The sequence below is a fragment of the Eriocheir sinensis genome, chromosome 60 (genome assembly GCF_024679095.1).
Source record: "Eriocheir sinensis breed Jianghai 21 chromosome 60, ASM2467909v1, whole genome shotgun sequence".
Lineage (NCBI taxonomy): Eukaryota > Metazoa > Arthropoda > Malacostraca > Decapoda > Varunidae > Eriocheir > Eriocheir sinensis.
The window spans coordinates 1,589,962-1,611,215 of NC_066568.1; the positions used below are offsets into that span (position 1 = coordinate 1,589,962).

Genomic DNA, 21,254 nt, shown 5'->3' on the forward strand with positions numbered 1-21,254 from the left:
AAGGGAAAGTCAGGCAAAAATAAATAAAGAGAAAAAGCAAATAAAAAAAGAATGAAAGGGAAATTAAAATAAGAATGAAAAGGGAAATTTAAACGGAATGAAAAGATAAATTAGAAATAAATAAATAAAAAAGAAGCTAAATTTAAAAGAAAAATGAAAACAAAAAGGAAAATGGAAATGGAAATAAAAAAGAATACGAAAAAGGGAAAAATGAAAGTGAAATTAAAGGAAAAAAAACAGAAAGGGAAATTAAAGAGAAAAAATATAAAAAAAAAATAAATAAGAAAACTAGAAAAAAAAATACGAAAAAGGGGAAAAAATAAAAGTGAAATTAAAGGAAAAAAAAACAGAAAGGGAAATTAAAGAGAAAAAATAAAAATAAATAATGAGAAAACTAGAAATAAAAAAAGAATACGAAAAAGGGGAAAAAATAAAAGTGAAATTAAAGGAAAAAAAAACAGAAAGGGAAATTAAAGAGAAAAAAGAAAAATGAATAATAAGAAAACTAGAAATAAAAAAAGAATACGAAAAAGGGGAAAAAATAAAAGTGAAATTAAAGGAAAAAAAACAGAAAGGGAAATTAAAGAGAAAAAATAAAAATAAATAATAAGAAAACTAGAAATAAAAAAAGAATACGAAAAAGAAAACCGTCAAAAAAGGACATAATTCAAAACTCGCGCCAAAACAATGCCCTCTTTTTTTTATTGATCTCCGGTGCACTAATTAATAACATAGCTATTTACGTGTGTGTCTCACCTGCCGTGATTGAAAAGGTGATCAACTCAATTATTTACACAAGCTACACAGGTGACAATAATAATAATAATAATAATAATAATAATAATAATAATAATAATAATAATAATAATAATAATAATAGTAATGGGTGTCTTATTATCTATTCACTTATCTCTAATCATAATCTAAGTCCTTATGTTTAGGATCTTATAGTTATTTATTTATATAGATTATTATGTGTGTGTGTGTGTGTGTGTGTGTGTGTGTGTGTGTGTGTGTGTGTGTGTGTGTGTGTGTGTGTGTGTGTATGTGTTTATTTACGTATATATAAACAATCTTTCTTTTTTTGTTCCTTTTTTGTATAATGAAGAAAAAAGTTGAAAAAATCGGATATATATATTTTTTCAATAGTTTCAGATAAATATTCATGTAAATCTCTTTTATTTCTTTTATTTTTCACTTAATAGATGTAATAATAACAATTTTTTTCCCTTAATTAACATGAAAATCAACTAATCTTAAGTATATATATATTTTTCAACACTTGTTTCTGATAAATAGTTACGTTACTTCCTCTTATTTTCCACGTAATAAATCTCATAACGTTTTTTCCTTAACTGACCTAAAAATCAACTAATCTTTTATCTTATTTTGATTTCAACACCGATCACTAATTTCTTTTTATTCAACCTGTCATTCTATATAATTAAAGAATATAACCAAGATTTTTTAATGCATACTTTAACTCTTATCAGCACAGTGTCGATTTATCACCAATTATCGTCTTTATTTGTTTATTAATTTATATTTTATTTTTTATTTGCTTTCGTGTGGGATTTTGAGTCGTGGTAATTTTGTGGTTGCTTGCGTCTATGTATTTTTTTGTCTGATTTTAGTATCTATGTAAATTTGTGTGTGTGTGTGTGTGTGTGTGTGTGTGTGTGTGTGTGTGTGTGTGTGTGTGTGTGTGTGTGTGTGTGTGTGTGTGTGTGTGTGTGTGTTGCTATTTTCTTCTTCTTCTTCTTCTTCTTCTTGTTTTTCTTTGTTCATTTTGTTCTTGTTCTTCCTGATGTTCTTCTTTCTGTTCTCATTCTTGTTCTTGTTTCTAGCTGTTCTTCTTCTTCTTCTTCTTTTTGTTCGTGTTTTTTGTTTTCTTCTCATTTCCATCATCATCTACCTTATTATTTTTGTCTTTTGCCTCTCATTCCTCTCCTCTCCTCTCCTCTCTCTATCATCTCCTCTATCTTCTTTCATCCATTTATATTTATCTCCCTTCATCTTCTTCCCTTCGCCTTTACTTCCCTTCTTCTCGAGTTTCCTTTCTGGTTATATTCTACGTTTTATTTTGTTTTCTCTTCCATCTTTATTTCCCTTTATCGTCGTTTCCCTACATCTTTATCTATTTCTCTCATTTTATCTTTAGTTTTTCCCTTTCATCACGAGTTTCTTATATTATCTTTCTTATCTTCATCTATCTTCATTTTCTTTTCTCATTTTAACTTTCTCTTTTCCCTTTCATCACGAGTTTCTTATCTACTATCTTTCTTATCTTCATCTATATTAATTTTCTTTTATCTTTAGCTTACTTCATTCCAACATCTACACCATCTACACCATTAACACTACCCCATCTTCATTTATTTTTACTTCCCTTCATTTTTGCTGTCTTTCATCTCTACCTCCTTCATTACCTTCTACAGATCATCCTTCCCATCATCTACCCTCCCCATCACCACCACAACCACCACCACCTATCATCCTCTCATCTCCTGTCTTCTACACAACTTCCTTTCATCTTTCGTGCATCCCTTCTCTTCCCTTCCTTTAAAACCATCTTCTATCTTCTACTCTTCTACACAACTTCCTTCCATCTTTCCTGCATCCCTTCTCTTCCCTTCCTCTAAAACCATCTTCTTCTCTACATGCGTTCGTCTTTACTTCCTATCGTCAGCTTCACTCCCACATCTTCATCCCCTTCATCACCCCCATCACCACCACCAGCATCATCCTCTAGAGCGGGTTGCAGCGGCAGGAGCAACAGGAAGGGAACAGAAACCAATCCATGAAAATACCAGAGCAATCGTTGTCGGGGTCGTAGGCGAGAAGTCTGTGCCATTTGTACTTCTGCTCACAGCCACAGTCACCGCCGCATCGCTTCGTGCTTTGCTTGCTGTGGGAGAGAGAGCGAGAGAGGCTGAGAGAGGGAAGGTGAGAGAGCGGATGGGGGTGGTGGAATGAGAGGAAGAGTGAATGGATTGATAATAGAAGGGAGAGGAAGAAAGAGGAATAAGAGAAGGGAAGATATGAAAAGAGGAAGAAGAGGAAGAGGAGACATTAGACCAGGATAGGGAGGAGAATGGAAGAGAGAGAAAGGAAGAGGAAAGAAATGGGAGAATGGGAGAGAGAGGAAGAAAGAGAGAGAGAGAGAGAGAGAGAGAGAGAGAGAGAGAGAGAGAGAGAGAGAGAGAAGAGAAAGAAAAGGTTATATTTGGAAGATGAGGAGAGACAAAGAGAGAAACACACACACACACACACACACACACACACACACACACACACACACACACACACACACACACACACACACACACACACACACACACACACACACACACACACACACACACACACACACACACACACACACACACACACACACACACACACACACACACACACACACACACACACACACACACACACACACACACACACACACACACACACACACACACACACACACACACACACACACACACACACACACACACACACACACACACACACACACACACACACACACACACACACACACACACACACACACACACACACACACACACACACACACACACACACACACACACACACACACACACACACACACACACACACACACACACACACACACACACACACACACACACACATGATAAAATACCTCTAAATAACCTGATGACATAGACAGACGTAATTCATCTTGTTGTTTTCTTTCTTTTTGTTTTCTTCACTTCCGCTGAGGAGGCCCCCCGGTGACGGTTATGACGGTTAAGGACGGTTGCTAGGAGCTGCGATTTGAATATTTGAATGTTTGAAATGCGTCTGGATTTGAATTCGTAACGGCAGAAATTTACGTCTCGTTTGGCTATTCTTTACTTTGGTCTGTTATGGGAGCGGTGAGTAGAGTTTTTTTTTTTTTTTTTTGCACTCTTTTTGTTACCCTTGAGCCGTCTCCTTTATTGTAAAAAAAAGACAGATAAGAACATAAGAATATAAGAACATAAGAACGTAAGGCGTCTGCAAGAGGCCGAGAAGTAACTATTTTTATGTTCTACCCAGCATTCAGCATTAGTACATCGCTCTACCATTATCGTTATTAAAATCTCTTCTCTTTATTTGATCTTTACCTAAGCCATGATTGTAAGGTTTTGTCTCTATAGGAACATCGATTAGCGGCTTTTTTTTTTCACTATTTTTTGTTGCCTTTGAGCTGTTTCTTTAGCTGTAAAAAAAAAAGTAAAATCTCTTCTCTTTGTTATCTTTACCTAGCCCATGATTGTAAGGTTTTGTCTCTATAGGAACATCGATCAGCGGCTTTTTTTTCACTATTTTTTGTTGCCTTTGAGCTGTTTCTTTAGCTGTAAAAAAAAAGTAAAATCTCTTCTCTTTGTTATCTTTTCCTAACCCATGATTGTAAGGTTTTGTCTCTGTAGGAACATCGATTAGCGGGCTTTTTTTTTTTTTTACATCATTTTTTGTTGCCTTTGAGCGGTTTCTTTAGCTGTAAAAAAAAAAAAAGTTAAATCACTTCTCTTTGTTATCTTTTCCTAACCCATGATTGTAAGGTTTTGTCTCTATAGGAACATCGATTAGCGTTTTTTTTTTTTTTTTTTCACCATTTTTTGTTGCCTTTGAGCTGTTTCTTTAGCTGTAAAAAAAAAAGAAAGCTAAATCTCTTCTCTTTGTTATCTTTCCCTAACCCATGATTATAAGGTTTTGTCTCTGTAGGAACATCGATTAGCGGCTTTTTTTTTTTTTTTTTTTTGCATCATTTTTTGTTGCCTTTGAGCGGTTTCTTTAGCTGTAAAAAAAAAGTAAAATCTCTTCTCTTTGTTATCTTTTCCTAAACCATGATAGTAAGGTAAAGTTTGTGGGATACGGTATGTCTACGCGTGGCCTCATCGCTCATCTCCGTCACACTGTCTCTTGAGCCTGTGGTGGGAGGGAACCCATTACCCCGGGACACAGAGCCACGGGGACATCCGGGTTACCACAGTGTGCCTTCCCCAGGTGTTCCCAGGTTCACATTTATCCCCCAGCCCGAGAGGGAGGATGAGCAGGTGGGTGGACTGCACGCCGACTGCCCGGGCCGGGATTCGAACCATGGCCCGCAGCTAAATTATCGTACTCATCGCATTGTATTTCCGTAGTTTTTGACCGATAACTATGGCAAAAAGAAAAAAAAAAAGAGCATCAATAAATAACAGCTTCAACGCAAACTTTAATTCTCTATCGTTATTGGTGTAAGTACGAGAGTTTGTGGCTTAAAAATGATAAATATAGTGTGCTGAATACGATAATATGGCTACGCTGACCAGGGCCCGCTGACCACTAGACCACGGAGGCGATAATCCATGATGCTCGCTTCCTATATCTCGTCAAGTGTTATGTATTAAAATATTATCACTATATTTCCAAGACTAATCAAACTACCACCATCAGGGTCAAACAACTACCCATGGAAATACCCACAACGACCTCCACGAAAGCCTTGCCAAATACGTGTTTCTTTAGGTTCACGGTACAGAAGAAGGGTCACACTACCACCAGGGTTATAAAACTACCCCTGGAAATGGCATCAACTCCTACGAAAGCCTTGCCAAATACGTGTTTTTTTATAGGTTCAGGGTACAGAGAAAGGTCAGACTACCACCAGGGTTATTAAACTACCCCTGGAAATGGCAACAACTCCCACGAAAGCCTTGCCAAATACGTGTTTTTTTATAGGTTCAGGGTACAGAGAAAGGTCACACTACCACCAGGGTTATAAAACTACCCCTGGAAATGGCAACAACTCCTACGAAAGCCTTGCCAAATACGTGTTTTTTATAGGTTCAGGGTACATAAGAAGGGTCAGACTACCACCAGGGTCATAATACTACCCCTGGAAATACCTCCCAAATCTCCCACGAAAGCCTTGCCAAATATGTGTTCCTGGGGCCTCGGAATGATTAAGACAACGCCCTTAGACAGTAATACCCCAAGAACACATATTTCACAAGCCACTCATAGGAGGTTGGGGGCATTTCCAAGGGTAGTTATATGACCCTGGTGATAGCTCGTCCCTTCCTCTGTACCGTGAACCTAAAAGGACACTCATTAGAACTCGACTGATCTCCTTTTAAGCCTTCTGAAATATATGATGTGAGAGCGGGAGGCGTATACCTTGAGGACATCCGTACCCTGGTGAGTCTCTGTGGCCCCGTGAATCAAGGTGTCGTTATCAGCGTTGTCAAATTATCGTACTCAAAACATCGCAATTATCAGTTCCAGGGCCCCGAAACTTTCCTACCCACACAGATAGCGAGATTCCAGTTAAAGTTATCGTTAAAATCATTACTTATTGGAGTCTGTTTGCGATAGCTGTGACTCAGAAACCGGAAATTGCGATGTGTTGAGTGTCTGAGTACGATAGTTTGGTAACGCTGTGTGTTGTTGAGTGCCCGAGGAAGGTGTCGAAATAGTGAAATTGGATCTCTCTTGTTATTCAAATTTTTCATGTCAAGCGTAGAGAGGATGTCCTGTGATTAAGCGGTACACACACACACACACACACACACACACACACACACGCTACCCGTATCTGTTGTGTATATTTCTTATGTAATAGTCATACACACACACACACTCTCTCTCTCTCTCTCTCTCTCTCTTTATTTATTTTTACATCTTACATATTGCAATTAAATACAAATATGTCGATGAGCGCTCTCTCTCTCTCTCTCTCTCTCTCTCTCTCTCTCTCTCTCTCTCTCTCTCTCTCTCTTCGTCATTTATGGTCTCTTTCGTAAGTAGCGTGACATAGTGAGTTATTTCAAATTATCTCACTCACATTTCCCTCTCTCTCTCTCTCTCTCTCTCTCTCTCTCTCTCTCTCTCTCTCTCTCTCTCTCTCTCTCTCTCTCTCTCTCTCTCTCTCTCTCTCTCTCTCTCCCTATCTATCTATCTACCTGTCTTTCTATCTATCTGTGTATGTATCTGTTTATTCATTTATCTTTCTATGTCTACTTCCATGTTTTTCTTTATTTTTCTCTTGTTTTCTATTTTTTTCTATTTATTCATACTTCTATTTGTTAGCTTAATAATTTATGTCTTTATTTCTTTATGCATGTTTTTTTAATTTGATTTTTTTGGTGGGTTTTTTTGTGTGTAATATTCATATCTTTATTTGTATATGTATCTTGTTTCTGTGTTTCTTTCTAAATTAATTCTGTATACTATTTAGATTTGCTGTGTAGATGGCTTTTTAGTATGGCTTTTATATGCACGAACCTCCACCACCAAAAAAAAAAATAAATAAATAAATAAATAAAAAATACCCCACACAGAAACTCTACACCCACTCTCCCATCCTCATTCACTCTGACACACTGTTTTCTCCCTCCCACCCCCACACTACTTCCCCCCTCCTTCCCCTTTCCCCCATCCCCAATACCTACGCGCACACTTCCTGGTGAATGGCTTGCGAGAACTCGTTGGTGTTGACAATTGCGCGTATCTTCCCGGCAGAATTGTTGGCCCAGTAAGGCGTCACGATCTCAACCTTGCTCTCACATGAATCAACTCTGTAAAGGAGAGGCGATTAGGTACTTCTGTTAAGGCATGAAGGAGGCAGTTAGCAGCATAAGACTCTGCAACTCTGTAACTGTAACTCTGTAAAGGAGAGGTGATTAGGTATTTGTATTATGAAGTATAAAGGAGGCAGTTAGGAGCATAAGACAGCGATAGATGGAACAATGAATGACCTCACTGTGTTGTATAGAAAGTCTTATCTTGGAAGCATATATGGATTTTCTGAGTCAAGACCTATAGTAACTGGGGTTTTGTTAGGTTAGGTTTAGGGTATCCTCAAACACATGATAGCCAGCACCTCATGGTATAAATCAACAAAGAATGACCTCACTTTGTTGTATAGAAAGTCTCATTAGTAAGGAAGCATATATGAATTTTCCGAGTCAAGACCTATAGTAACTGCTTGGGGTTTTGTTAGGTTAAGTTTAGGGTATCTTCAAACACATGATACCCAGCACCTCATGGTATAAATCGACAAAGAATGACCTCACTTTGTTGTATAGAAAGTCTCATTAGTAAGGAAACATATATTGAATTTTCACCTAACCTAACCTAACCTAACCAAACCAAACCAAACCAACCTCCTCTCACCTAACCTCACCTAACCTAACCTAACCTCCTCTTCCCTTCCCCTCACACCCACCTGTCCGAGTTCGAGTTTGCGTCTCCGGGGAAGGACTGCCTCTTCCTCCTGATCAGGTTGAAGAAGGACTCCCCGCGCGGGTCCCCGGGGTGATAGTCCTGATGTATGTCTGGTGCCTCGTCGGTAAAAGCGTCGGGCCCGTCCCCTGCGGCACGCCCCGGCCTGCTCAGGAACCGACGCTGCTGGGGCTCGAAGATCTGAAGGGGAGGCGGTGGTTAGGGGGTGGGATCGGCTACTGGAGGGAGTCAAAAGGGTTCTGGAGTGTAATAGAGGTTCGAAGGTCTTATAGATTGGAATTCGAGGATTGGCTCTTAAGATTTGTAGGAGGGAGAGAGTGGTTAAAGAATTGGATCACGTACGAAATTAAGTTACTTATTGAATTAAAAGAGTTCTGTAGCTCAATAGAAGTTCGAAAATCTAATAGTTCAGTATAGAGGGAGATTGGAATTAGGGGACTGGATAAAAGAGGATAAAATAAGGAGTAAACGTGTTGCAGTGGCTAGGGGATTAAATACAGGTTGAATATCTAAGCAGTTGAGTGAAAAGTTAGGCGAGTTCATCTTTTTTTTTTACAACAAAGGAGACAGCTCAAGGGCACAAAAAAAGGAAACAATAATAAAAAAAGCCCGCTACTCGCTGCTCCTAAAAAGAATCCAAAGAGGTGGCCGAAAGAGGGGTCAATGTCGGGAGGAGAGGCGTCCAGATACTTAGATTCGAAAGTATAGAAAGGAAGTTGGAATTAGAGAACTGGATGGAAAATGAGTAATACTATAACATCTTACGTCTTGTATGTTGTCAAAGAAGCTTCCATACATCCGCCTCATCAGGGCTTTGTTGTCCTCTATGAAGCGTTCGATCTTGTCTCTGGAAAAAAAGAAGGAAAAGTTACGACTGTGAAAAATGGGAAAGAAAATGAATTCGTGAAAGTGTAAAAAATATTAGTGAAGCGTTTGATCTTGTCTCTGGGAAAAAAAAGAAGAGAAAGTTACGAATGATTAAGGGGAATGAAAATGAACTCGTGAAACTGTAGAAAATATTAGTGAAGCGTTCGATTTTGTCACTGGGAAAAAAGAAGGAAAAGTTACGAATGTGAAAAATGGGAAAGAAAATGAATTCGTGAAACTGTAGAAAATATTAGTGAAGCGTTCGATCTTGTCACTGGGAAAAAAGAAGGGAAAGTTACGAATGATTAAGGGGAAAGAAAATGAATTCGTGAAACTGTAGAAAATATTAGTGAAGCGTTCGATCTTGTCACTGGGAAAAAAAGAAGGAAAAGTTACGAGTGTGAAAAATGGGAAAGAAAATGAATTCGTGAAAGTGTAAAAAATATTAGTGAAGCGTTTGATCTTGTCACTGGAAAAAAAAGGAAAAGTTACGAGTGTGAAAAATGGGAAAGAAAATGAATTCGTGAAACTGTAGAAAATATTAGTGAAGCGTTCGATCTTGTCTCTGGGAAAAAAAGGAAAAGTTACCAGCGAAAAAGGGGAAGAAAATGAATTCGTGAAACTGTAAAAAATATTAGTGAAAAAATTCCCCCACCCCACCTTTAACTTTCTCTCTTTTAATTCTTTTTTGGGGGAGCAGCGAGTAGCGGGCTTTTTTTTTATTATTGTTTTCTTTTTCTGTGTGCCCTTGAGCTGTCTCCTTTGTTGAAAAAAAAAAAAAAAAAAAAAAAATCGACTACCCCCTATCCCCACTTCCTCCTCAAACCCCAAAATGAAAAAAAAGCATAAAAAAACATGTAAACCCAAGCCCCTAGCCCCCTCAGCCTCCCCTCTACCCCCCTTTTTTCTCTCCCCTACCCCTACCTCCCCCTACCACCCTACTCCTCCCCTCCTCACTCCTCGTCCTACCCCCACATCCCTCTGCTTCCCTTCCTCCCTTTCTTCTACGTCCTCCTCTATGCCAAAGTAAAATCGAAACTTAACCTCACCCCCCAAAAAAAAAACTCCTCCCTTCCCTCCTTTCTCTTCCCTTCCGATGTTTTCTTTTTTTTCCTTTTTTCTTTACTTCATCTTATTTCCTCTTTCTTTTTTTTTTCTTCTCCTTTTTCCTTTATTTTTTTTTCATCTACATCGTTCTCGTTCTCTTCCTTCTTTCCTTCCTCCTTACTTTTTTTTACTATCTTCTTCCTTCCTTTTCTCTTACTTCTTTTACTTCCCTCCTTCTTCCCTCCTCCTCATTTTGTTCTCTGTCTCTGTCTGTCTCTCATTCTCCCTTCCTCTCCCTCCCTTCCTCCCTTCCCCTTTACCCTTTCAAATGAGCTGAACTGAACACTCACGAGGGATAGGAGTTGCCGGGCGTCCTACAGAAGAGTTGGTTGAGCCGCTTGATGCAGGGCAGGCCACGGATCACCTCGCCCTGCACCTCCACGCCCAGCGCCAGGCTCAGCGCCGTCCACAACACCTGCAACACACAGATAGATAGATAGATAGATATTTATTGGCCACAAACGTACATGAAACCAAAACATCATACATAAATCGGAAGTTATTTAAGGATGTTAATTTCGTTAATATAACAACATTTCCAATTTGTAGTCCACATTCAGCACTTACGTAAAATCTTTATATAATCACTAAAATATACAGAACTCTGGTGTCGTTACTGGTTTAAAAATAGTTAAAAAAAAATTAAAACTTTACAAACACACACACACACACACACACACACACACACACACACACACACACACACACACACACACACACACACACGTACACAAGTCAGCACTCACACGTACACACAGGGAAAAGTTTGACGTCACATGAAGGTTCTTAGAATGAGGTTTAGGTGCATTTGGGAGGAATTATGCACATACACGCACACACGTACACACGGCTTAATCATACGCACACAGGGGGGGGGGGGCTGGGCTACACGCACACGTACACATGGATTTTTTTTTTTTCTCTATTTTGATTCACACGAACTGCTCTCTCTCTCTCTCTCTCTCTCTCTCTCTCTCTCTCTCTCTCTCTGGGTCATTAGGTCACTTTTGGCTGGATTCGAACCGTGATCCGTGAGACCTCGAGAGAGAGAGAGAGAGAGAGAGAGAGAGAGAGAGAGAGAGAATTATATCGGCATTTATCATTCTCTATCTCTAATGTTCTTTTTCTTTCTCTATTTCTTTATCAATCTTTTTCTTATTACTTTTTCTATCTGTTTATCTATCTATCTATCTATCAATCTATCTTCTCTCTCTCTCTCTCTCTCTCTCTCTCTCTCTCTCTCTCTCTCTCTCTCTCTCTCTCTCTCTCTCTCTCTCTCTCTCTCTCTCTCTCTCTCTCTCTCTCTCTCTCTCTCTCTCTCTCTCTCTCTCTCTCTCTCTCTCTCTCTCTCTCTCTCTCTCATTCCCTTTACCCTTTCAAATAAGAATGAAAACGAAAAAACAAAAAACAAAAAATGGTAAAAAAAAACACGAAATAATGTCTGGAACTCGTTTTGAACAGGTTTTGGGGCACCAGCGTAGGGGGGTCAAGAGGTCACGGGGTCATGACCTCTCCAGTAAAGGGAAAGGTCATAAAAAGCTGAACCCGATTTATGTTAGGGCGAGTTTTTGTGTCATATGTGTCTTAGTGTGTGTGTGTGTGTGTGTGTGTGTGTGTGTGTGTGTGTGTGTGTGTGTGTGTGTGTGTGTGTGTGTGTGTGTGTGTGTGTGTGTGTGTGTGTGTGTTATCCTTTTTTTTTATTTTGTTTTATCATTTTTCCTCCTTTCTATTATTATTATTATTATCATTGTTTTTTTATTCTTTTATTCTTTTTCTTATTCGTCTTTTTCTTCTTATTCTCGTTTTCCTGTTCTTTTCCTTCATATATTCTTTTTCCTCTACTTCTTTTTCTTCGCCTTCTATCCATTTTTATTTATTTTTCATTCATTTTTTTTATTGATTTTCTTTTTTTTCCCTCATTCATCTTCATTTTCTCTTCCTTTCGCTTTTATTTTGGTTTTCCTTTTCTCTCCTTCCTTAATTCCTTCCTTCCTCCTTCCTTCTTCTTATTTCTTTTCTATCTGCTTATCTATCTATCTCTATCTATCTATTTCTTCGTCCATTGCTTTACATTATGCCCTTTAAAGCCTTTCCCAGCATCCACCAGTAAGATTTAACCTTTCCCAGCATCCATCAGTAAGATTTAACCTTTCCCAGCATCCACCAGTAAGATTTAACCTTTCCCAGCATCCATCAGTAAGATTAAACCTTTCCCAGCATCCACCAGTAAGATTTAACCTTTCCCAGCATCCATCAGTAAGATTAAACCTTTCCCAGCATCCACCAGTAAGATTTAACCTTTCCCAGCATCCACCAGTAAGATTAAACCTTTCCCAGCATCCACCAGTAAGATTTAGCCTTTCCCAGCATCCATCAGTAAGATTTAACCTTTCCCAGCATCCACCAGTAAGATTAAACCTTTCCCAGCATCCACCAGTAAGATTAAACCTTTCCCAGCATCCACCAATAAGATTTAAACCTTTCCCAGCATCCACCAGTAAGATTAAACCTTTCCCAGCATCCACCAGTAAGATTAAACCTTTCCCAGCATCCATCAGTAAGATTAAACCTTTCCCAGCATCCACCAATAAGATTTAAACCTTTCCCAGCATCCACCAGTAAGATTAAACCTTTCCCAGCATCCACCAGTAAGATTAAACCTTTCCCAGCATCCACCAGTAAGATTAAACCTTTCCCAGCATCCACCAGTAAGATTTAAACCTTTCCCAGCATCCACCAGTAAGATTTAAACCTTTCCCAGCATCCACCAGTAAGATTAAACCTTTCCCAGCATCCACCAGTAAGATTTAACCTTTCCCAGCATCCACCAGTAAGATTAAACCTTTCCCAGCATCCACCAATAAGATTTAAACCTTTCCCAGCATCCACCAGTAAGATTAGACCTTTCCCAGCATCCACCAGTAAGATTAAACCTTTCCCAGCATCCATCAGTAAGATTAAACCTTTCCCAGCATCCATCAGTAAGATTAAACTTTTCCCAGCATCCATCAGTAAGATTTAACCTTTCCCAGCATCCACCAGTAAGATTAAACCTTTCCCAGCATCCATCAGTAAGATTAAACCTTTCCCAGCATCCATCAGTAAGATTAAACCTTTCCCAGAATCCTTCAGTAAGATTTAACCTTTCCCAGCATCCATCAGTAAGATTTAACCTTTCCCAGCATCCATCAGTAAGATTTAACCTTTCCCAGCATCCACCAGTAAGATTAAACCTTTCCCAGCATCCACCAGTAAGATTAAACCTTTCCCAGCATCCATCAGTAAGATTTAACCTTTCCCAGCATCCACCAGTAAGATTAAACCTTTCCCAGCATCCACCAGTAAGATTTAACCTTTCCCAGCATCCATCAGTAAGATTAAACCTTTCCCAGCATCCATCAGTAAGATTTAACCTTTCCCAGCATCCATCAGTAAGATTTAACCTTTCCCAGCATCCACCAGTAAGATTTAACCTTTCCCAGCATCCATCAGTAAGATTAAACCTTTCCCAGCATCCATCAGTAAGATTAAACCTTTCCCAGCATCCATCAGTAAGATTTAACCTTTCCCAGCATCCACCAGTAAGATTAAACCTTTCCCAGCATCCACCAGTAAGATTAAACCTTTCCCAGCATCCACCAGTAAGATTTAACCTTTCCCAGCATCCATCAGTAAGATTTAACCTTTCCCAGCATCCATCAGTAAGATTAAACCTTTCCCAGCATCCATCAGTAAGATTTAACCTTTCCCAGCATCCACCAGTAAGATTAAACCTTTCCCAGCATCCATCAGTAAGATTAAACCTTTCCCAGCATCCATCAGTAAGATTAAACCTTTCCCAGCATCCACCAGTAAGATTTAACCTTTCCCAGCATCCATCAGTAAGATTAAACCTTTCCCAGCATCCATCAGTAAGATTAAACCTTTCCCAGCATCCACCAGTAAGATTAAACCTTTCCCAGCATCCATCAGTAAGATTAAACCTTTCCCAGCATCCATCAGTAAGATTAAACCTTTCCCAGCATCCACCAGTAAGATTTAACCTTTCCCAGCATCCATCAGTAAGATTAAACCTTTCCCAGCATCCATCAGTAAGATTAAACCTTTCCCAGCATCCATCAGTAAGATTAAACCTTTCCCAGCATCCATCAGTAAGATTAAACCTTTCCCAGCATCCACCAGTAAGATTTAACCTTTCCCAGCATCCATCAGTAAGATTAAACCTTTCCCAGCATCCATCAGTAAGATTTAACCTTTCCCAGCATCCATCAGTAAGATTTAACCTTTCCCAGCATCCACCAGTAAGATTAAACCTTTCCCAGCATCCATCAGTAAGATTTAACCTTTCCCAGCATCCATCAGTAAGATTAAACCTTTCCCAGCATCCATCAGTAAGATTTAACCTTTCCCAGCATCCATCAGTAAGATTTAACCTTTCCCAGCATCCATCAGTAAGATTAAACCTTTCCCAGCATCCATCAGTAAGATTTAACCTTTCCCAGCATCCATCAGTAAGATTTAACCTTAATTTTACTCGTCAATTTTTTTTTTTTACTTTGCATTCCTATCATCCAACTCAGTCACTCATTCAGTTTGTTTAAGTCTGCCATTTATACCTTCAATTTCTTTAAATAAATAAGTGAAGAAAAAAACGGAGTCCTTTTATGGCAAACCTAGCTATTTATATTACATTACCAAGCAGATATAGGAACATCAGAGCATAAGGTGTTTGTATAAGGAATCAATATTATCATTTGATTTGCTTTACTTTGACATTTACATCGTTTCAGAATTGACCTTTTCATGTCCTTGGTGACCTTTGACCTTATTGAAACGTGGAAAGGAGGAGGAAGACAAGGAGGAGGAGGAGGAGGAGGAGGAGGAGGAGGAGGACGCGGGGGAGGAGGAGATAAAAAAAAGAGAAGGAAGGAAGGAGAAAGCGAAAGAGAGAGGAAAAGAAGAAAAGGAAAAGAGAAGTAGGAGAAGAAGAAGAGGAAAAGAGAAGGAGAAAGAGAAGTAGGAAAAGAAGAAGAGGAGGAGGAGAAAAAGAGGAAGAGGAGGAAAATAGGAAAGAAAGAAAAAAAAAAGGAATCCCACTCAATACCAAAGAATTTCCTGACACGTCTTATACGGGAACGAGTTTTTATTTGGTTGTGCAAGAGAGAGAGAGAGAGAGAGAGAGAGAGAGAGGCACCTGGACAATGACTCATGAACATCACCTGAGTAAACAAACAAATGAACGAACAAACTCTTCTCTCTTCTCTCCATCTTTTCCTCCTCCACTCCTCCTCCTCCTCCTCCTCCTTGTCCTCTTTTTTCTCTTCTTTTTTTTCTCCTGTTATCTTTCTTTCTCCTCCTCTCCTCATTTTTCCTCTTCCTCTTCCTCCTCTTCTTTCTTCCTCCTCCTCCTCCTCCTCCTTGTCCTCTTTCTCCATTTCCTTCCCTTTTATATAATCTGTTTTCTTTCCTCTCCTCTTCCTCTTCTTCCTCTTCCTCCTCTTCTTTCTTCCTCCTCCTCCTCCTTGTCCTCTCTCTCCATTTCCTTCCCTTTTATATAATCTGTTTTCTTTCCTCTCCTCTTCCTCTTCTTCCTCCTCCTCCTCCTCCTTCTCCTCCTCCTCCTCCTCGTCGTCGTTTCAGGAACTTATACATTTACGTAACTTCTCTTTATGGCGTTTATAGTTTTCTTATCCTTCCCTTCCTTTCGTATCCTTTTCCTTCCTTTCCTCTCCCTTTCCTTCTTCCCCCTTCCTTTCCTTCTTATTTTTTGTCTCCTTTTCTTCGTCTTTCATTCTCTCATCCTCTCTTAACCCTTTTCCCTTCCTCTCCTTTATTCGCCTTCTTTAACGCACTTCTTTCTTACTCTCTTCTTTCTCTCATTTCCAGTGTTTTCCTTCTTCTTCCATCTTTATTAGCTTATTCTGCCCTTCTCCTCCTCCTCCTCTTCTCAATCTCCTGTCTCTTCTTATTTTCCCTTCTCCTTCCTTATTTCTTCCGTCTCTCTCTCTCTCTCTCTCTCTCTCTCTCTCTCTCTCTCTCTCTCTCTCTCTCTCTCTCTCTCTCTCTCTCTCTCTCTCTCTCTCTCTCTCTCTCTCTCTCTCTCTCTCTCTCTCTCTCTCTCTCTCTCTCTCTCTCTCTCTCTCTCTCTCTCTCTCTCTCTATCCTCATTCCTCTTTTCTTTTATTCTTTCCACTCAGCTCCCTTCATTCACATCCTTTCCTCACCTCCTCCTCCTCCTCCTCCTCCTCCTCCTCCGCCTCCTCCGCCTCCTCTTCCGTTCGTGTCTCCCCTCATTACGAGACGGATATGCAGAAGGATGGAGAGAGAGAGAGAGAGAGAGAGAGAGAGAAGAGAGAGAGAGAGAGAGAGAGAGAGAGAGAGAGAGAATCTCTCTCTCTCTCTCTCTCTCTCTCTCTCTCTCTCTCTCTCTCTCTCTCTCTCTCTCTCTCTCTCTCTCTCTCTCTCTCTCTCTCTCTCTATCTCTCTCTCTCTCTCTCTCTTAATTAAACAAAGGTGTGCAACTTCTTCTTAGGCAAATTCAGGTGTTCGCTTAAAAGAAAAAAAAAAGATAATCTATAACAGTATTTTAAAAGGTGAAGGAAAGAAAGATGAAGTTAGAGAAATTAAGAAAATGAGACAAGAGAGAGTAAACGATAAATTGATTTGTAAATATAAATAGAAAAGAAGATAAATAAAACAAATAATAATGTGACAATAGAACATAAAAATAAGTAGAAAATAAAATAGATGGAATAAAAATGGATATATATAGCTGCATAAAGACTAAAATATAATAGAAAATAAAACAATGAAAAGAAGAAAAAGAAGAAGAGGAAGAAGATGATTACCTGTGTTGAAATGTCAGAGAGAGAGAGAGAGAGAGAGAGAGAGAGAGAGAGAGAGAGAGAGAGATTTAAACAATGACTTGGGTTTTGAGAACTGAAAAAAAAAAACACCAATTCTAACATTTTTTTCTTTTTCACTAATAGAACCGCTTTTCCGTTTTATTTTAACTTTTCTAACCTTTTCATTTTTCTTTTTTCTTATTTTTCTTTTCAAGCAGGACAATTTTTTTTATTTTTTTTATATTGTCCAGGGATTAATAACCCTTTCCCATTTTCTTTTTCCTTCGTTTTCTCTTTTGTTAATATTTTTTTTTATATCATTGTTTTAAAATTGATAACCTTTTTCATTCTTTTATCTGTTTCTTTTTCTTTTGTTTTCTTTTGCATGTTTTTTTTTATTATTTCGAGACGAGGCCAATTATTTTTGTTGTTGTTCGTGATCGGAAATTATTAACCTTCCCATTTTTTTTTTTTTTTTTTTTTTGTCTCTTTCAGGTTGTTGGAGAATCTTCGTGTCGGTGAGTGTTAATTTCTACTTCCTTTGTTCCTTTACAATTTATTTATTTTTTCCTTTATTTATTCATTTGTTTGTCTGTCATTGTGTTGTCTGCCTGTCCTCTCTATATCCACCTGTTGGTCTTTTCATCCACCGTAAGACGGCGAGCGGGACGCGCGGCTAATTTGAACAATTACTTTCTTTTTGTATTTTTTGCGAGGTTCCAGTGCTAAATGTCAAGTACAATTATCGTAAAACGCTAAGGCCCCCCACAGATACAATTGTTGCAGGAAGAAACTCAAATTTTCCTGAGTCCACACACCGTTATCCAGGTAAGTTGTGTAGAAGTATGAGGTAGGAATCCCTAATTGTATTGCTGCTATAGTTGAAATTCGTGTAAATGGAACATGGGCTAAATGAAACATGGGTCTGGGCCTGAGTGGCAGGACCTAATCAAGATTTTGCTTCTATTTTCAGCATGGTGAGGAAGTACAAAAGGAAGGATGACTCCAGTAGCGTCATGTACAGCCGAGGGTTGATGCTCTCCTTGAACTTGAAAAAGGAGAAGACACAATTAGGACAATTAGCAAGCGTTACAAAATCCCCATTGCAACGCTTCACAGCCGTCCGTAAGGGCTTGTCAAGAACCCGGTGTAGCCGTTTCAAATTATTCCCTGTTTCAGAAGACTCCCCCAGTCAGATGAAACTAGGTCCAGTCGACTCCCCGTCACTTGAAACTGGTTTCAGACGACTCCCCACCCGTTTGAAATGACTGCGTAGTCGCATGAACCTTGTTTGAATTTTTTTGGTGTTTCTGAATCTAACTAGAGTATTTGACGTTTCGCTTCCTGTTTTCTATATACTTTACTGGTGAGACACCTGTGCGGCTCACCACGGCCTTATCAGGCACTTCCTTGCTACACATAAACGCGGCTCATCGACGCGTTTACACCATGGAGTTCTCTATTGAAATGGACGAGGTGGAAGAGTTTCTGCGGTTAAAAAAATATCCAGTGCATCTTGGAAACGACAAGGGAAAAAAAGCAAATTTTCGAAGGAAGTGTCGGGCATTCGTTATCCAAGACGACTGTCTAAAACTTGTCCATAAGCCGAACAGGAGAGATTTAACAGGTGAGTAGTCTATTCGTGTAGAAACGAAAAGCGAAATGGTGTAATGGCCTATAGTTTAATATTTTTACATATGATTGCAAAAGTTCGCTTCCTTCGGGTGATTAAGGATCGCCAATACCAGCTCGACACTGTGCAGGCCAGTCACCGAGGAGCTGGTGACAGCGACGAAGCTGTTGCTTTGGGAGGTCACGTTGGCAGGGATAAGGTCATCGATCGCATAATGCAAAGATATTGGTGGCGCAACGTTACATCTGATGTAGTTGAAACCATCAAAACTTGCTCACGGTGCCAAAAAGCCAGCACTGTGCTCAAGAAAGTGGACCCGAAACTGCACAGTATCCCAATTAAGCCTCGAAACATGTACCAAATTGGCATAGACCTATGTTCATTGACAACGTGAGTTTGGTTTTACACAATTTGTATATAAGTACAATACTACTATTGTTATTTATACTGTTAATACTTTTATGTAAGTTAATTTCGGCATGCTTACAACTGTGTATTTTTTCAGGTCCTCCAACGGTCATGTCGCCATTGTGATGGCCGTTTGTTATTTTCCAAGTGGATTGAGACTCGCCCTTTAAAATCGAAGGAAGCTGTAGAAGTGGCTCGGTTCCTGTACGAGGACATTATCTGTCGTCATGGATGTGTTGCCATACAGATCATTGACCAGGGCAGAGAGTTTGTGAACTCAGTCTCAGCAGAGCTCCACACGCTCACAGGACCAACGCAAAGAATCGCATCTGCTTATCATCCTCAAGTATTTATCATAATATTATAATGCTTATATTTGTTTGTTTTGTGCTTATTCTTTCCTCTGTTTGAAAGCAATGCCCCTATTTTGGCATTTTTTGATCTTGTTGAAACAATACCTATATATTTTTCCAACAAAAAAAAATTACCGAATTGTTAATTTCAGGCCAGTGGTTAGTCGAGCGCAGCAACCGAACAGTTCAAAATCTTCTCCTTCGAACTCTGAGTGATCGACATGAAAACTGGGGACAAATGTTTGCACGGCGTCTTATTGCCCTGAGGTGGGTAATATCAGGGTAAACCTGTGAGTTCCTGTCGAACGTCTGTGTGTACTGTTATTAGTTTTTGAATTGCATTGTTTCTTTTTTAGATCTACCGTCCAGGCCTCCACGAGGTTTTCACCATTCAAGATGTTATATGGCCGAGAACCTTTCCTTCCCATCGATGTGGACCACGAGTTCGCTGAATGCACCTCCGATCCTGACGATCCTGAATTTGAGGAGTCTGACGTCCATGCTACACTCTCAAAGCTCGAAATATTACAGATATTTTTTTTTTCATGCAAGAGGGAGTAGCTGTATACATATGCTATATATACAGGCTACACATGTATAGTATCTTTATCCATACACAATGTAATATTTATATTTATATTTCTCGACACAATCTTCCAAACAACTATCCCCTATTCTTTGACAACACCTAGCTATCACCTTCCTCAACACTAAACATCCTCGGTCTATCCTTAACTCAAAATCTCAACTGGAAACTTCATATCTCATCTCTTACTAAATCAGCTTCCTCGAGGCTGGGCGTTCTGTACCGTCTCCGCCAGTTCTTCTCCCCTGCACAGTTGCTGTCCATATACAGGGGCCTTGTCCGCCCTCGTATGGAGTATGCATCTCATGTGTGGGGGGGCTCCACTCACACAGCTCTTCTGGACAGAGTGGAGGCTAAGGCTCTTCGTCTCATCAGCTCTCCTCCTCATACTGATAGTCTTCTATCTCTTAAATTCCGCCGCAATGTTGCCTCTCTTTCTATCTTCTATCGATATTTCCACGCTGACTGCTCTTCTGAACTTGCTAACTGCATGCCTACCCCCTCCATGGCCCCGCTGCACTCGACTTTCTACTCATGCTCATCCCTATACTGTCCAAACCCCTTATGCAAGAGTTAACCAGCATCTTCACTCTTTCATCCCTCACGCTGGTAAGCTCTGGAACAATCTTCCTTCATCTGTATTTCCTCCTGCCTACGACTTGAACTCTTTCAAGAGGAGGGTATCAGGACACCTCTCCTCCCGTATTTGATCTTCCTTTCGGCCACCTCTTTTGTTTCTTTTTTAGGAGCAGCGAGTAGCGGGCTTTTTTTTATTATTGTTTTCTTTTTTGTGTGCCCTTGAGCTGCCTCCTTTGTTGTAAAAAAAAAAAAATAATACACTAATCGATAATAATATTATGTTACTACAAGAGTATTTCATCCTACAGGATGTTGTTTTCAAGAAAGCTGAGCGAGCTCAGGAAAAACAGCAAGCTGATTTTGCAAAGAGGCAATACAAACAGATCAGTTGGGTCATCGTACAGCTCCTTTACAAGATGAAGAGAGGGCAATAGCTGTTATGTAGCTGCCCTTTGGTGACTCTGGGCTGGCTTTCGACATGGAAGAACTGCGACGCTTTGTGCAACACTACCTGAACAAGAAAGGTCGACAAGTCACCTGTTTCAAAGACAGTTTACCTGGTGTTGACTGGGGCATGGTTTCCTTAAGCGCCAGTCTGACATTATTACAGCAAGACATTGCCAAAA

At 39.5% G+C, this 21,254-nt stretch overlaps 1 protein-coding gene across 5 annotated transcripts in view; it reads right to left on the reverse strand.

The window, feature by feature from the left end:
* Positions 1 to 1,645: 1,645 nt before the first annotated feature.
* Positions 1,646 to 21,254, reverse strand: part of LOC126985682 (protein spaetzle 3-like) — a 50,245-nt gene continuing 30,636 nt past the window's right edge. For 4 of the 5 annotated variants that reach the window (XM_050840831.1, XM_050840833.1, XM_050840832.1 and 1 more), the window contains 5 exons: positions 10,515 to 10,639; positions 9,016 to 9,097; positions 8,234 to 8,430; positions 7,458 to 7,583; positions 1,646 to 2,908 (listed from right to left, as the gene is read on the reverse strand). In XM_050840831.1, the coding sequence (XP_050696788.1) occupies positions 2,749 to 2,908; positions 7,458 to 7,583; positions 8,234 to 8,430; positions 9,016 to 9,097; positions 10,515 to 10,639 (690 nt within the window). In that variant the 3' untranslated portion in view covers positions 1,646 to 2,748. The remainder of the gene's footprint in view (positions 2,909 to 7,457; positions 7,584 to 8,233; positions 8,431 to 9,015; positions 9,098 to 10,514; positions 10,640 to 21,254) is intronic. The other variant, XR_007738900.1, reaches the window with a different exon arrangement.